This window comes from Gopherus evgoodei, chromosome 9, assembly GCF_007399415.2.
Source record: "Gopherus evgoodei ecotype Sinaloan lineage chromosome 9, rGopEvg1_v1.p, whole genome shotgun sequence".
NCBI classification, from domain to species: Eukaryota; Metazoa; Chordata; order Testudines; family Testudinidae; genus Gopherus; species Gopherus evgoodei.
The window spans coordinates 7009644-7025182 of NC_044330.1; the positions used below are offsets into that span (position 1 = coordinate 7009644).

Below are 15539 nucleotides of genomic sequence, written 5' to 3' on the forward strand. Positions count from 1 at the left end.
TTGAATTAGCAATGTAAGTAACACTTTGCATGTGTCCAATGAGAATAGTACACTATAGCTGGGGGTGCTTTCGTACAGTTAGCATAAACTAGAGACAGGGAGTGTTTTAAAAATAAAAAAAAAATCTGCCCCTCTTCTAGAATGAAGGAAACTCGTTCTTCAAAAGGCCACAGACAACTTGCAGATAGTAAAAAAGGCTAAAAATATAGGAACACTAAGAGAGAGAGTTGTGAGAGAACCAGGTCTTTTGCTCTAAGAGTTCACCAGTGCCTGCTGCTAATTCCCCCACATGGTGTCAGAATCCTGTTTATGACATCACAACTGATTGCTGTGCCCGCAGAGGATTATAATTTCATGTGGGAAATAAACAGATGAGCACTTAAATATTTCTCTGAGACCTTGGTAACTATGAAAAAGCCACATGACCACCAGTTTAGAGATTTAACAGTAGCACAGTAACCTGCCATACAGAGAACCCCAGTTCTCCTAGTCCAGGAGGAAAGGAACACACTTGACCAGAACTGCAGAGGCAAACAAACTCATTTCTGGGAGGAGAGAACTTTAAGGTGACCAGACAGCAAGTGTAAAAGATCAGGACAGAGGGTGGGAGGTAAAAGGTGTCTATATAAGGGAAAGACCTGAAAAATCAGGACTGTCCCTATAAAATCAGGACATCTGGTCATCCTAAGAGAACTCCTCCAGGGGAGCCATCAGTACTGTTATTAGGTTCCAGAAGAAGCTGCCTATCCCATGATAGTTAAGAACGTCAGCCTGACATGAGATGTGTCATTTGAAAACTAGGGCAATCTAGGATCATCTGCAATAAAAAGTAACATCCAGAAGTGCTTTAGAATTTCATTTTTAAAATGCCGATCTCTTTCCCTACACTGTATGTTCAGTGAAAACAACATGAATTGCAATGGAAGAGTTCCCTAAGTGTCACAAGGAAAATAACTACCTTACTGTCTTGGCTTGCAAACTATTCAGTTTGCTCCTGTACCTGTTTACACAAACTCCTTTCCACTTTGATTAGATGTATTTTGGAAAGTGTGTGGGCATTTCTGAGTCCTATGCTTATGAGGAACTACCAACAGTCCATGTAAATGCATTAATAGAAACATTCCTCTTAGTAAAACCAGGAAAGTAACTAACTTGACATGATTTTCCACCCACAGAATGAATCTCTCTCTCTCTCATGAAGTTCTTGACTGTTGTCCAACCTACTATTTTTTTAAACTTCAATGATTCATCCAAAAAGTATCTTAAGCTGACTGTCCATTCAATAGTTTGTCTTTTAACTAGAAATTTCTGACACTGATATGGGATAGGTTTCTTAAATCCAGGCACATTTATCCTTAAGTCAAGCAAGGCTTAAATCAAGTTTTCTGAAGTGAAGAAGAGGCAATCTATTTGAGCCTTGTAGACATTAATTTGTGATTAAGGTGTAAGGACTCCCTGCAGTCTTGCTGCAGTACACAGAAGAATTCACAGTACTAGATACTCTGAGCCTGAATGAACAAACATCCACACTATCATAAATTAGGTGGGTTTCATGCAGAACACCATTCACAGACTGCCAGTGTTGCCCTCAGATGAGTGGGGCAAAAGAGGCAGTTTGCCTAGGCCAGCCACCCTATTTGAGAGGGCCCCCAAACCAAGTGATTTTTGCAACACCATTCATTGAAATTTGGCCAGGTAGCTGCTCTATCATGACAGAGAGGCACCAGGCCAAATATCTGTGACTTCATGCAAAACTGAAGTGAGTCAGTTGTGCGTCCTTCATAAAAACTGTCTGGGGGTACCCCTGAAAGCTGTCCTATTTACTACTACTACTATAGCTACGGAATCAACAATGTAATTGTATTATCCACTGCACCATCATGATCTTTAATGGGTGATGATGTCTTGCTCAAAGTTATCTTTGCTATCCTTCAATACATGGGTGTCACAAAATTGCATACTTGAATAACTGAATAGCTCTGCATTATCCCATGCAACATTTTTTTTCTAACAACTTTCAGGTCAAGTAAATTTAAGCAGAATTCCACTTATTCTTGCTCATTACTCTATCCTGCCCTCCTCCTGGCACAATCACCCCTTCTGATGTCTTAAAATCATGCATGTAGTCAACTATATTCCCCTAAGGCTGAATTAATCTGATGCTATCAATGAATTCTTTCTACATTTCCGTATTCAGCCACAGCACAAAACACTTTTATTAGAGCTTTCCTACACTGAATTCTATCATTGTCATAGTGAAAATCCTAGTCTGTCAATCAAGGTTTTAAAAGTCCTGCAGTTGGAACATTTGGCATTGGCTCCCACTGTCATTCTAAAGAACCTCAGTTGCTGTACATCATTCCAAGCAAAAATGGGCATAATGTAGTCTGCCTTAAGACAATAACAAATGGTTAAGGATATTGTTTACTTAACTTGCAGAGGTTCCTTGAACCATTTAAGAGAACTGATTTCTGTTTTATTCCTAACAGGTACCTATTTATGGAAAAGACAAAGTTAAGCCGATGTTTACGTGGCCACCACAAAGACTACAAAAGGTATTTAATTTGTGTGAAGTGATTGTATTCAATGTCAAGCATTGTAGATGCACATGCATCACAAATGTAGACACAAGTTGCTATTTTAGTAGGATCACTTATTTAAATGTTTCAAAATGATTAAGTGTTTGAACAACTGACAGGTGGGGAGGATTTGAGGAATCAATAATGCTCTCAAACAACTAATTTTTAATACCAACCTTAGATGGAGGAAAAGTGCAGAAAACTACAAAGTTCGGTATTAAAAAACACTAAGTTCCAATCTTCAAGTTCTCCTTTTTTGCCTCCATACAGGAGCCCAGAAGTGAGCCTTTCTATGCTAGATGTGTGTGTATGTCCATTTATACAAGATATTTCCAAGGTGTCTTGGCACCTCTATGTGCAAACATTTCGTGCTTTTCTATCTCCTTCTATTGGAGGATCTTCATTCTTTACGAATATGAACTAAGCCAACTCCCATAAAGATAATATCCTCACTTTCCAGATGGAGGGGGAGAAGGGAGGAAGAAGTTAAATGACATGCCCATAATTCTCACACAGTTAAAGGAAGAGCAGAGAACAGAATGCAAATCTCCTGACGTCGTCATCTTTCACATGTCTAACCTGAGAAGTCAGTTTTCAGAAGCAGTTAACACTCTTCCTTAAACAATTCCCATTCAGAGATGTCCACATGTCAAGATGCTATAAACAAGCACCATTGCAGTTAGTACCTGGACACTCAATTATTCAAGTAGAATAACTAGAGTGGCCAAAAACACCTGGCCTCGATCACCAGGTTATCCAGGCGTAATTTACTGCATAAATTAGTCTTGTAAGAAGGACTTACTCAAACTTCCTAAAGCCTTTCTCTACACTTACTTACATATACTACTGGTATTTAATAAGACAGTTTTTGCTCACCATTTGGGGTACTAAAAACATAGGATAAGATCAGGGGCGGTGCAAAGACATTTCACGCCCTAGGCAAAACTTTCACCTTGTGCCCTCCCCTGTCCCTGAGCCCTGAGGCACCCCCCTGCAGCAGCTCCCCCTGCCGCCATGGCAGCTCTCCCCTCACCCCCAACCCGGGGAGCCATGTGGCAGCTGCCCACCCCTGCTCCGCCTCCTCCCCAAGCACGCTGTAGCTGCTTCAATTCTCCCGCCTCCCAGGCTTGCGGCACCAATCACCTTAGGTGCCGCAAGCCTGGGAGCCACGAGAAGTGAATCAGCTACGGCGTGCTCGGGAGGAGGTGGAGCAGGAGTGAGCTGGGGCATGGAGTTCGCCTGTGTGCCATGCCCCCCTCTTTAGTTGCTGCAGGCGGCCCTCCCCGTGCCCCCCTGCCCCAACTCCCTCCACCTAAATGCCGGCGGCGACTGCGGCAGCCAAAGATTCAGCCGCCGTGGTCGCCACCGAAGAAAATGCCTCCTCCTACCCCCCAAATCCTAGCACCCTTAGACGACCGCCTAGGCTACCTAATAGGTTGCACCAGCCCTGGATAAGATGAAGTTTAATCATTTACTCATTCAGTCAGACAAGTAACTTGTATGCCACTATGAAATGTTACAAGTTTTTGTTTTTTACAAGTTTGCAGCATCAGGGATTATCATCTTTTATAAAAGATCTCAGCTCTGCTGGATATGATTCACTATATCAATACAGAGGTGTATGTACACCAAAATAATGCTGCGAGAACTAGATTACCTAAACTAGAAAAAGTAATTATTCTTCAAACATGCGCCTCCTAGGAAAACAAAACAGCAGTTCATTAAAACAATAAGCAAAACTTCAGCTTTATCTTAAAATAAGTGTGGACTGCTAATTCAAACATTATGTGACAAGTGGCAGTCTCTCCATAGATAAGGATGCAACCAGGTTCCTTTATTTTACATTTGTGTTACCATAGTACCTAGGAGTCCTACTCATGGACCAGGGCCCCACTATGCTTAGCTCTATACAAAAACAGGACAAAAAGATGGTCCCTACCATAAATCCCTCACCTAGTTCTCTAATTTTTTGGCTTTGAAAGTTTATTTAATCTGAAATCTTGAATTTAACTTGAAATCCAGGCTTTTGCAAAGTTTGAAGAAAATTAACTCTTGGCTTTTAAGTTACAAGTCACTAGCTTGAAATTTTAACTAACTCCTTCCATATCCCTCTAGCTCTGAAACAGCTTGTAACTAACCTTTGTTTCCCATGTAGTTAAGCATTCCTGATCTCAAGCATCAGCTATGTGAAGAAAACAGGTTGTAGTTAAAAGTTATGAGCTATTCTTGTCTTGGGCACTTCAGTGGGGGAAGAAACCGGTATTATGTAGGCTGAGTGCATCATTAACAATTTCTATAAGAGGCAGATAACAGAGCTCTCTTGCATATGGAAGAATGAGGGTTTCCTGTCATATGTTTTATATTATAGAAGGGTAGTAGCCATTATAGTTATGGCTGCAACCAATTGCTTGTAATGCTCTCCCCACCCACCATCTCAAAACCTCCTCAAGTTCGTGTTTAGGGTTAGTGCCATTAACTAGATCTTTTCTGAACACCTTAAACAGAATACTTTGACTGCTTAAGTTTCAAAACGAAACTTTACTGTCCATCAAATGAAACTGCATCATCAAATTTGAAATAGACCACAACTGGCCCATTCAAGAGGCCATTTCCAAGGGGCAGAATGGTAAAAGTTAATGCAATTGCTATTAGATGGACCCTAGACAACACTGTGACAATTACACTTTTGGGGGAGGGTGCTGTTTCCTCTGAGCAAGCCAGGGCTAACTTTCAAAAGTGAAAGGATGCCCCAGAATCTAGTAAAATTGCTGTTCCTGCATTCCTAATCAATTTGCCTCTTGACCTATAATTGTGCAAAATGTGGACAGGTTTGTTTTCTGAGTGAGCTGGGTAACAGATTATTGACAAACATTGCACAAGAAACTTTATATGAGTCTTCTGCCTAAAGTGGTAGATTTTGTACCTTATCCATCACAGAGCTTGTATAAATTGACTAAAATTTCTGGGTCAAATCCTGGCCTCTTTGAAATCTATAGGAGTTTTGCCATTGACTCAAATGAAGCAGGATGTGGTCCCCTGCATTTAGTTAGGCAAAACACACAGGTGAGCAAGTTATACTCATTATACAAAGTACTTTGAGACTTGCATAACACTTTGTCATCTGTAAGTGCAAAAGCAGCACTACTGTCCAAAAGTTTCAGTTGGAATAAATAAGACAGAAGATCTGTAAGTAGGGTGGGAGGTACTGTAGCCTGGTGGGTCAGGCATCTGTGGTGGAACCATGATACCTGCTACTCAAGAGGCACACACCCTACTTTGCTATGGATTTTAGCACTTTTTAAAATTAATGTATATAGTAAAGTGAGCTGTGGGGCAGAGCACCACGGAAGCCATAATTAGCTTGGCCAGCAGCCCCCTCTTTCCTTTAACTAGTGATCCATCTCTTTAAACTTTAGAAATTGTCTTCACTTATCTACTCAAGGTGTTTTTTATACCACTAGGAAATTCCAAACCACAATCTACTTTCAAAACTCAGTTAAGGTTGAACTGTCACTTATCACCTCCCCTTACAAGTGCAAGCAAGCGCTTAAAGATAAGCAAACATAGTTAAAGACTTCTGAGCTGTTGTCATACACCCAAACATAGAAATGTCATCTAGCTGAGTGTAACAACTTTTGAATACTGCATGAGATTAATTCTAAAACTTCAGGAAATGTTCTAGGCATCAAGGGACAGATCCCTATTAACTTTGGTGAAAATCTGAAAACCAGAAGGGGGAAATGGAGGTCTGTAATTGTCTACTGATCAAAGAACCCATTAATACCTTTTAGCATAACCCCTCCACCTTATCTCTGCCCATCCTCCCAATACAGCTGAACATGCTGACACCCTGAATGATTCCCCTCCCAAGAAAGAAGAAATAATGATGAGAAGCATAGGGTCTCTGTTTCCACTTCCCCTGACATGGGGTGAGAATATGGAACAATGATATAGTGGGAACACAGTCCCTGACACGAGGGAGGAGAGAATGGGCAAGCCTTGATATTTGGAATGGAGGCACACACAACCCAGGGAATGGGAAAAATGGGGACCCAGGAATAGGGAGATGGCGGACAGAGCCCTCAAGCATGTGGTGGAGGGAAGAATGGGGAGAGGGGGCATGCAAAGCCCTTGCATGAGGGAGAGGTTACAGAGTCCCTGAAATCAAATTGAACAAGCATTGGTTCCATAAGTCTTGTGGAGTGTCTACATGCTAAAATATGGAACAGCCTCAAATGCAAACCCCCATATGTAACTTGACCCTACCCTGATAACTGTTTGCATAGCACAGGGGTCGGCAACCTTTCAGAAGTGGTTTCGGGTGCCAGTAATACATTTTAACGTTTTTAGAAGGTCCCTTTGTATAAGTCTAAAATATACAACTAAACTATTGTTGTATGTAAAATAAATAAGGCTTTAAAAATGTTTAAGAAGCTTCATTTAAAATTAAATTAAAATCCAGAGCCCCCCAGACCAGTGGCCAGGACCTGGGCAGTGTGAGTGCTACTGAAAATCAGCTTGCATGCTGCCTTGGGCACCGTGCCATAGGTTGCCTACACTAGTATAGCACTTGGCATACATAAATTTTTTAAGTACTGCTACGTGTGGACAAAATAAGGTTTAGAGTATCTTTGGCAGTATTTGCTTGCTATTAAGTGTCTTGTGAAGTTAAATTTAGGAACCTTAACTAGGCTATGAAACAAAGGTAGGGTTTTTACTGTTTTGCATTAAGACATTCGTAAGAGCAGTTTCTTACGAGTTGAACTGTGGTCCCTTAAGATGGTGGTTACCAAACTCCTCACTAAGGCAACACACCAACTGCATTTTGTCTCTTTATGATGGGGTGCCTGCCCCATATTGGGCTCTAAGGGGTTAATAGAGCCCTTGGGAGGCTGTGCAGGAGACAGCCAATCAGGGCTGGGCTGGCCCTTATAAGAAGGGCTGCAGAGCAGCTTTGGTCACTCCCTGGAGCTTGAGGAGGACTAGCTGCCTTGCAGGCTGAAGATCGCAAGCACCCCGGACAGAACTGGTGCTGCAGACAGAGACCCAGGGAGCTAAAGGCAGCTCTTGGTGGGCTGCAGGGATCTGCAGGCTGAGGCTCTGAGGCAAGGGCAAAGAGGGTGCTAGAATCATGAGGAAGTGGCCCAGGGTGACCAAGTGGTGGCCATCTACAGGGTCCCTGGGCTGTGACCTGGAGTAGTGGGTGGGCCCACATGCCCCCTACCCCCACCTGCTCCTGAGGAAGTGGCTGGGCCAAGAGACTGTGACATTCCCCTGGAAGGGGGGACAACAGAGTGCGGCACAGCAGGAGGGCTGTCATTGAAGAGGATGCCATGGTCCTGGGAGTGATGTGGGTTCCACAGTAGTGGTGATGGCAGTGAGGCACCACCAGAAGAGGGCACACTGGTGAGAAGAGCTTATTCCCATGACAGCTGGCAGAAGGTGCCAGAGTGGTGAGTTCCACCTCATCACAGGGACCTACCACTATCTTGTCTCTTCCCCCAGCACTTCCTCTGCTGCTGCTGCCTGGATCCTGCACACTGCCCAGCAGAAGTGAGAGCATAGGCAGGAGGTAAGTAGCCCATCTGGGGAATGTGGGACCCATTAGTGGGCCAGAATCCACCATTTGAGAAATGCTGCCTTAAGAGTCAAACATATATCAACTATCAGAGGGTAGCCGTGTTAGTCTGGATCTGTAAAAGCAGCAAAGAATCCCGTGGCACCTTATAGACTAACAGACGTTTTGGAGCATGAGCTTTCGTGGGTGAATACATGCATCTGAGGAAGTGGGTATTCACCCACGAAAGCTCATGCTCCAAAACGTCTGTTAGTCTATAAGGTGCCACGGGATTCTTTGCTGCTTTTACATATATCAACCACTACAACCTATGACCAAACACATCTGATTAACAATACAGATGCTGCCACTAAATGGAAGGATAAACAAAAATAGGTCTACCAGACTTAAAATAGAATTTGGCTATAATCAACCTGTTCTTAGTTTTCCCATGCAATTCTTTATTACTTGGGTACTTTACACCCTACAGAAGAGATGTAGAGGGAACCCAACAGAGTGATTCCAAATTACCAAGGGGTTTGATGAAAGCCAATTTACAGAAACTGTTCAATCACCAGGACATAAGTCACAGAAAACTGAGTCTTCCTTCAGCTTTCTACTCTTATATGGGAAAGGTTGCTAAATAAAGACATTGAAATTAAGGGTATAAACTATTTCCAAAGATAAGATGGCAGAACAAATACTGAAGGACATTCAGTGACAAAGGTAAATGAGATTCAGATAACCAGTAAGGGGGCACTCAAGCTGGCCCATAAGGCTCTTTTCTCTCCAGAAATCCTAGTGCCTTCAGAATTTGTTCTGTAGCTTGATAAAATATTAGGCACTGATCCTGCAAATACTTAAGCAGTCTTAACTTTATGCATGTGAGTCCACAAAACTACTTGTGCACCCACACTTGCAGAACTGGGGTCTTGGCTAGTATTGCCAAAAGGAATGTATCCTCAGTTACCTATAGAACTAATGACTTGTTTAGCATGAGGCAACTAAATTGCTTTCGAAAGCAAGGACTAGCTTGTAGATACACTTTAAGTGTAACAGGATTGCTGCCTACAGCAAAGTGCCATCAAAGAATTTATAAACAGACTAAGCCGCTAAGCAGTCTAGTTTAATTTATAAGAGACAACAAGCTATCAAACTGTTTGTTGGTTATAGGTTTTTCCATCTGTTTCTAGGTACCAAATCCATAAGTTATACAAGACATACCCAGGTAATGTGGATGGGTGCCATACAAATACCTAAGACACACAGGTGAGATTACCCATGTCTATCCTCCATTTACCTGAAAGCCCTAAATACTCAGTTTAAAAAAAAAAAAAACACCTTGGAAACAAACAGAATGGCAAATATAGGGCTGCAAGAGACTGGAGCAGATGCTTCTGGCTTGAGTTTTTACCAACTCTACCCACAGCATGTTTCTGTGCTACCATCATATAGGAAGGAAATTATGCCTCAGCCATGCAAGTCAGAGTAGATTTCTACAAGAATTTAACTTACACAGAATCCTATTATAATCAGTTGGAAAACTTGCATTTGGCTTTTCTGAAGAACCACAGATAAACAGTATCTGAGGAAACTTTAACTATCCAGGGTGAACTAGACTTCTAGTTAACATGTCTGTTCTATGTTACAGTAAGCAATAATTTAACAAGCCTGCTTTACCAATGAAATTCTCTACTCTATAAACTCATTTCATGACATAAGGAAACTGGCATGATGAGGCCTAAGACATGAATATTCTAGTTATCTTCAAGTTTCACATGCCAAAAGCAAGTCTAACAAGTTATTTAAGGCTCCTTTAAGTTGAAGGAATTGAACATTTCCCTCCTCACTGCTGATAGGGGAGATGCTGCCATCTCTCCTAGCGCGCATACTTTCAGGACTCTCTTCCTATAATGGAAACTAGAATCACACAAATAGCTTCAGAGTCAGCAACAACTTAATATTTCTTTTAAATGTTTTCTAGAATGTGACCACTTTTTAAAGAGAAATCTTAAATTTTAGCTGATCAAATGTCTCTACAGAATGTCACCACATTCTGTGCATGAGTAGCTTCCTGTGTGAAGGATGCAATGACTCAATGTCTTCCTCAGGGACAAACAAGGCCCGTTCATCCACGTGCATTTTTTTGATGACTCAGCAAGACAGTTCTTCAATTAATGATAAAAAGAATTGCTTTAACTCTCCCTTTTTATAAAAAGTTCCACTTGTGAAATCTTTGCAGAAGGTCTTCCTTTTTCCTCAGGCCTAATGATCTTTATTCCCTGCTATCTAGCTATTAGGTCAGATAGCAGGCTTTCAAATGAAGACTAGATAGAGCTTCTTTAATTACCTAAATGCTGATTTCTGATGTGCCAAATGGATCACTTTCCATGTGATGATTGTCTTTTGTCTATTCATCCATCAGGGCTGAACTTCTATAATGCTCCAAGACCCTGTCACTTCCAGGGAGCAAATAAAAAATTCATGCATCCGACGAAGTGGGTATTCACCCACAAAAGCTCATGCTCCAAAAAGTCTGTTAGTCTATAAGGTGTCACAGGACTCTTTGCTGCTTTACAGATCCAGACTAACATGGCTATCCCTCCGATATATAAAAAATTCAATTTGTGTTGCTCCTACATGACCATGCTGAGCACCATCATTGGGCTACTAGGCTGGGTCATAATCTATGTTAAAATTAATTACTTTAGTCCTACACTGTCAAGTGGAGACAATTTAATTTTATTTGTATATGTAGTGGTGGTGTAGCCGTGTCAGTCCCAGGAAATTACAGAGAAGATAGGTGGAGTAGTATCTTATTGGGCCAACTTCTGTTGGTGAGAGAAGTTGATCCACTAAAAGATATAAAAGACAAGGTGAGTGAGCTGAAAAAAGCTTGTTACTATTTTAATCAACTCTATGCAGAGACTATTTTAATCAACTCTATGCAGAGATTATTTCATCCATCACTGAAATACAGCTGCTTAAATTTCCTAGCCTGCAGAAACTGGAAGTCCAAATAAAAACTGGAGGCTAGAGTTATGCCCTGGGCACTTCTTAGGTCTCAAACAGTGGGACATAACCAAGAGTCTAATTTATTAGTCTGAACTTGTCAAAAGTTTAATCTTCTCTAAGAGCCTGAACTTCTCAGCCTTCTGTTAATCTTCTTGACAACTGAAACATCACAGCTAAACATATAAGGAAGAATTTCCAATGCTGCTACTCTGGAAAGAATTTTTTCAAAAAGCCTGATTGGGCATAGGGAATCACTACTTAGAAGAGGGGGAAAAAATACCATACTTCCCCAGAGAGAAACATCTGCTTGCACTCTAACAGTAGCTATTTGACTAAATCCCACATATAGCAGCTCAGAACATCATGCCACAGCTGTTAGAGATTATACACAAATTGATGCAGAAAAAGTCTGAACAAGCAAAGTGTCCAAAAATATACAGTATCACATGATATGCTGTTTCCACTTTTGTATTCTTGAATTTGAGCCGTAACTAGATTTCCCCAGTTCCCAAAGGTGGGGCAAGACCAGCCCACTTCTGCTTTACATTCATTATACTGAAAAATGGAAAGGTTAGAGTTTTAAAAATAAACTTACCCTATTTCTCCTACGCCTTTCACACCCATGCACCCCCCCCCCTTTTCACAGCATCTGTCCACCCTTTTACTGAAATGCTGGGTAGGTGAGGAATCCAGGATCTTATTTCTCCTTCTTGTGTAGGTTTACTCAACAATGGGTTCAGTTAGATAATGCAAAGTCAAATTTAAGATGTGCTACAGTGAGTCCCACAGAAGGGCAACATTACCATATTAGTAATTACACACAACTAGCCCCCTAGAAATAGCAAGACAGGGCAGCTCCCAGGACCAGTTAGGCACCAGAAAATAAGGGAGCTTTTTGGTCAGTAAAAGGAAGAAGGTACTTATCTACATTGCTGTGGAAATTTGAAATTAGGTGTCTCCTTTCCAAGTAGACATGGGTCCTTACGTTGCAGGAGCTATCTAGAACTTAGGGCTGGGAAAGAAGGGATCTGACAGAGGGAAAGGACTGCTCAGAGCCAGGGATCACCGTATTCTCAAGCCTCCGCCCGCATGAACGCACCAGCCTACACTTCTTTTCCTCTTCCAGGGTCTGATTTCCCAGCAAGAGCCAAAGCTAAAATCACAACGCTGGAGCACAGCGAGGCCTCCACGGTAGCCAATGCTGCCCTAACTGCTGTCCAGCAGCCCCCCCTCCCCTTGGACAGCTCCGGACAGCAGCTCAGCTCGCCGGGGAAATCGGGGGGGGGACCCGCGATCACAGACCGCTTGACGCTCTCGCCCTCCAGTGCACAACCCAGCAAAGCTCACGGACCTGGGGGGCACACACCCTGGAACCCTGCAATGGCTCCGCGGGGCTTCCCCACCCTTCCTGGGGGGGTGGGGGGCAGCAGGATCCGCCACCAGCTCCTGGGTCCTGCCCGGGCGCTGCAGCGGGGGGCGGGCACGGTGCCAGCCGGGGCGAGGGCGCTCAGCGCGCGGTGACAGCACGGGGGGGGCCCTGCTCCGCGCCCCCCCACGCGCGAGGGGCTCCCGGAACCGGCCCCCCCGCCCCGGCCCGTGCCCGGCGGATACAGCTTGAATCCCCTCAGAATCTCCTTGGCCCGCTCGTCCTCGGCCGACATGGTCCCGCTGCGGCTCCGCTCCGCGCCCCGGAGCCGGGGGGAGGGGCTGGGCTCGCTCACGGGGCTCTCCGGGACAGAGGCGCTACGGACGCTGCACCCGCCGCTGTCCGGCACAACCAACCCCAGCGGACCGGAGCCGCCCCGCCCGTGGGAGCGCCGGCCAATCGCCGCTCCCCGCACCACCTCCGACCAGCCTCCTCTCTCCCGAGCGACAGCATCTTCAGCCAATCAGACAGCGCTCTCTATGGCACCCAGCAAGGGAGGCTGCGCGGCGGTCGCTAAGGTGTACGCCCTAGCCAACTGACGTCGCCGGGAGACTGGGAGGCCGGGCCGGGAGCGGAGGTGCAGGTGCGGGCATCGGCCACAAGGGGCGCTGCCGTGCAACGCCCCATGCGCCGCTGAGGGTGCTTCACTGCGCCCCCTGCCGGCTGCAGCATTGGCCGCAGCACCAGTGGTGGGGGGTGACCCCGGGCAAGCCCCCCTGCAGCCACGGGGGTAACGTATCTGGCTGCGGGCCCCCCCGCTGCAATGGCCCAGCGCCTCCCACCTAGGCATGCTCCAGCCAGCCGCTGGCCATCCCGCACCCCGACGTGAGCCAGAGCAGAGGGCCACTTGCATGTCCTGGAGAGCCTGTAATGTTCCCTACAAGGGTGGTGGCAGCCCCTGCACAGTCAGGCCCTGTGCCCGGCTGGGGATGAACATGCCTCTGATTGCTCTCTTGCTGCAACACTACATGGGAACAGGGCTGCCCCGGGGGGGAAGGAGGCAAGTGGGGCAACTTGCCCCAGGCCCCGCAGGGGATCCCACAAGAATATAGTATTTTATAGTATTGCAACTTTTTTTATGGAAGGGGCCCCTGAAATGTCACCAATAGTGGCTAGTATCAGATGCGGCAAAGGAAGGTGGCAGAATCCAGCAGTGGGTACTTGGCGTAACCTGCCTCCATGGAAAGGTTTGTCCGAACCACCACAAGCTGGGAGATTGAATCATGGAAATCTGAGGGTTTATAGTCCTCCCAAACCTGTATCAGCTCAGGAAAGGGACTTGGGCTTCGTCTGCAGATCAGTGAGGACCGCTGCTCAACATGGAGCTGGGGTTAGAAAAACAAACAAGATGTTAGGATGCAAAAGGAATGGGATGGAGAATAATATGGAAAATATGCAAAAGCCATTATATAGATCGGTTGGGCAGCCTCAGCTGGACACTGTGTGATGGGTCACCCCATCTCCAGAAACATTTTGGAGGATCAGAAGGATTCAGAGAAGGAAAGTGAAAATGGTCAAGGGGCTGGGAAAATTCTCATCTGAAGAGAGGTTGAAAAATCTGGGATTGTTGACCATAAGAGGGATTTGTGATAAAAGTATATCAAATTATGACTGGTTAAGAGATGGTGGATTGGGAGCAAATTCAAAACAAAATAATACTTCTCCGTTCAATGTATAATTAGACTGCGGAGTTCACTGCCGCATGATGTTGTTGAAGCTTAATAAGATTCAAAGCGGGACTGGATGCTCACGTGGATAACAAGAATAGCCAGAGTTATAATTGCTAATGCAAACAAAGCATTTTGGAATGGCTAAAAACTTCATTTTTCAGGGTCTAAACCAATCTCTAATAGAGATTAGGATGAAACTTTCCTGAGGTCAGACTCTCCCACATCTGTGCGGTTCTTGCAATCTTCCTCTGAGGCATCTAGTACTGGCCACTGTCAAAGACAAGCTAAAGCAGCAAAGAGTCCTGTGGCACCTTATAGACTAACAGACGTATTGGAGCATGAGCTTTCATGGGTGAATACCCACTTCGTCAGATGCATGCATGCATCCTGCATCCGACAAAGTGGGTATTCATCCACGAAAGCTCATGCTCCAATACGTCTGTTAGTCTATAAGGTGCCACAGGACTCTTTGCTGCTTTTACAGATCCAGACTAACACGGCTACCCCTCTGATACAGAGACAAGCTAGAGGACTAGATGGACCATGGGTCTGATCCAGTCAAGCTTTTTTTAATTTTTTTTTTTTGCGTTTACTGTTAACATTGGATATTCTTGTTAGCTATATACATGTCTAATCCTGTTTTGAATCCTAATAAGCATTTGTCCTAAATAATATCTTGTGACAATGAGTTCCACTGGCTAACTGTACATTGTGTGGAAAATATATTTCCTTTTATCAGTTTTGAATTTGCCACCTTTCCATTTTTCCAATGATTATCCCCTTATTCATGTACGTGAGAGAGGATTAATAGAAAAAGGTCATGACGCAGAGTCCCACATCGCCTATGTAGCCCGTGTGAGTGCTCAGATGTGATATGCTGGGACCTTGGTCCCTCATTGTCCAGTTCCCTACTGGGAGACTTTCCCAGCTGCTCTGACTCCACTCTAATCCACTGAGGTCTGTTATAATTTCCTCTGGTAATGTGTGCGGCCCTTAGGCCAAATTCATCTCTTGGATAGCTGGGATTGAACTCAAGTGATGAATTTGGTCTTTGGTGTTGTGGGGCTAGCTTGCTTTCCAAGCTGGTTTAGTTTGTGCATGCAGGTTAACGTCTGTTCTGCATGTACCCTTGCTAGGCTTGAAAGGGCCAGGAAAAGTTTTAAATTAACCATTCATTTTCTCTGGAGCAGAAGCATCCTGGTCTGCACTAGAGAAATTTGGCCTCTGTGTTTGTGTAATAAAGTAGATTCTGGTGAAAAGTCTGTGTAATTTGCACATTCCATGAGCCAGAC

General features: G+C 44.3%; 1 protein-coding gene across 1 annotated transcript in view; it reads right to left on the reverse strand.

Moving 5' to 3' along the window:
* Positions 1-12916, reverse strand: part of PDE6D (phosphodiesterase 6D) — a 47368-nt gene extending 34452 nt beyond the window's left edge. The window contains exon 1 of the mRNA XM_030575209.1: positions 12763-12916. Coding sequence (XP_030431069.1) covers positions 12763-12812 — 50 coding nt within the window. The 5' untranslated portion in view covers positions 12813-12916. The remainder of the gene's footprint in view (positions 1-12762) is intronic.
* Positions 12917-15539: the final 2623 nt, after the last annotated feature.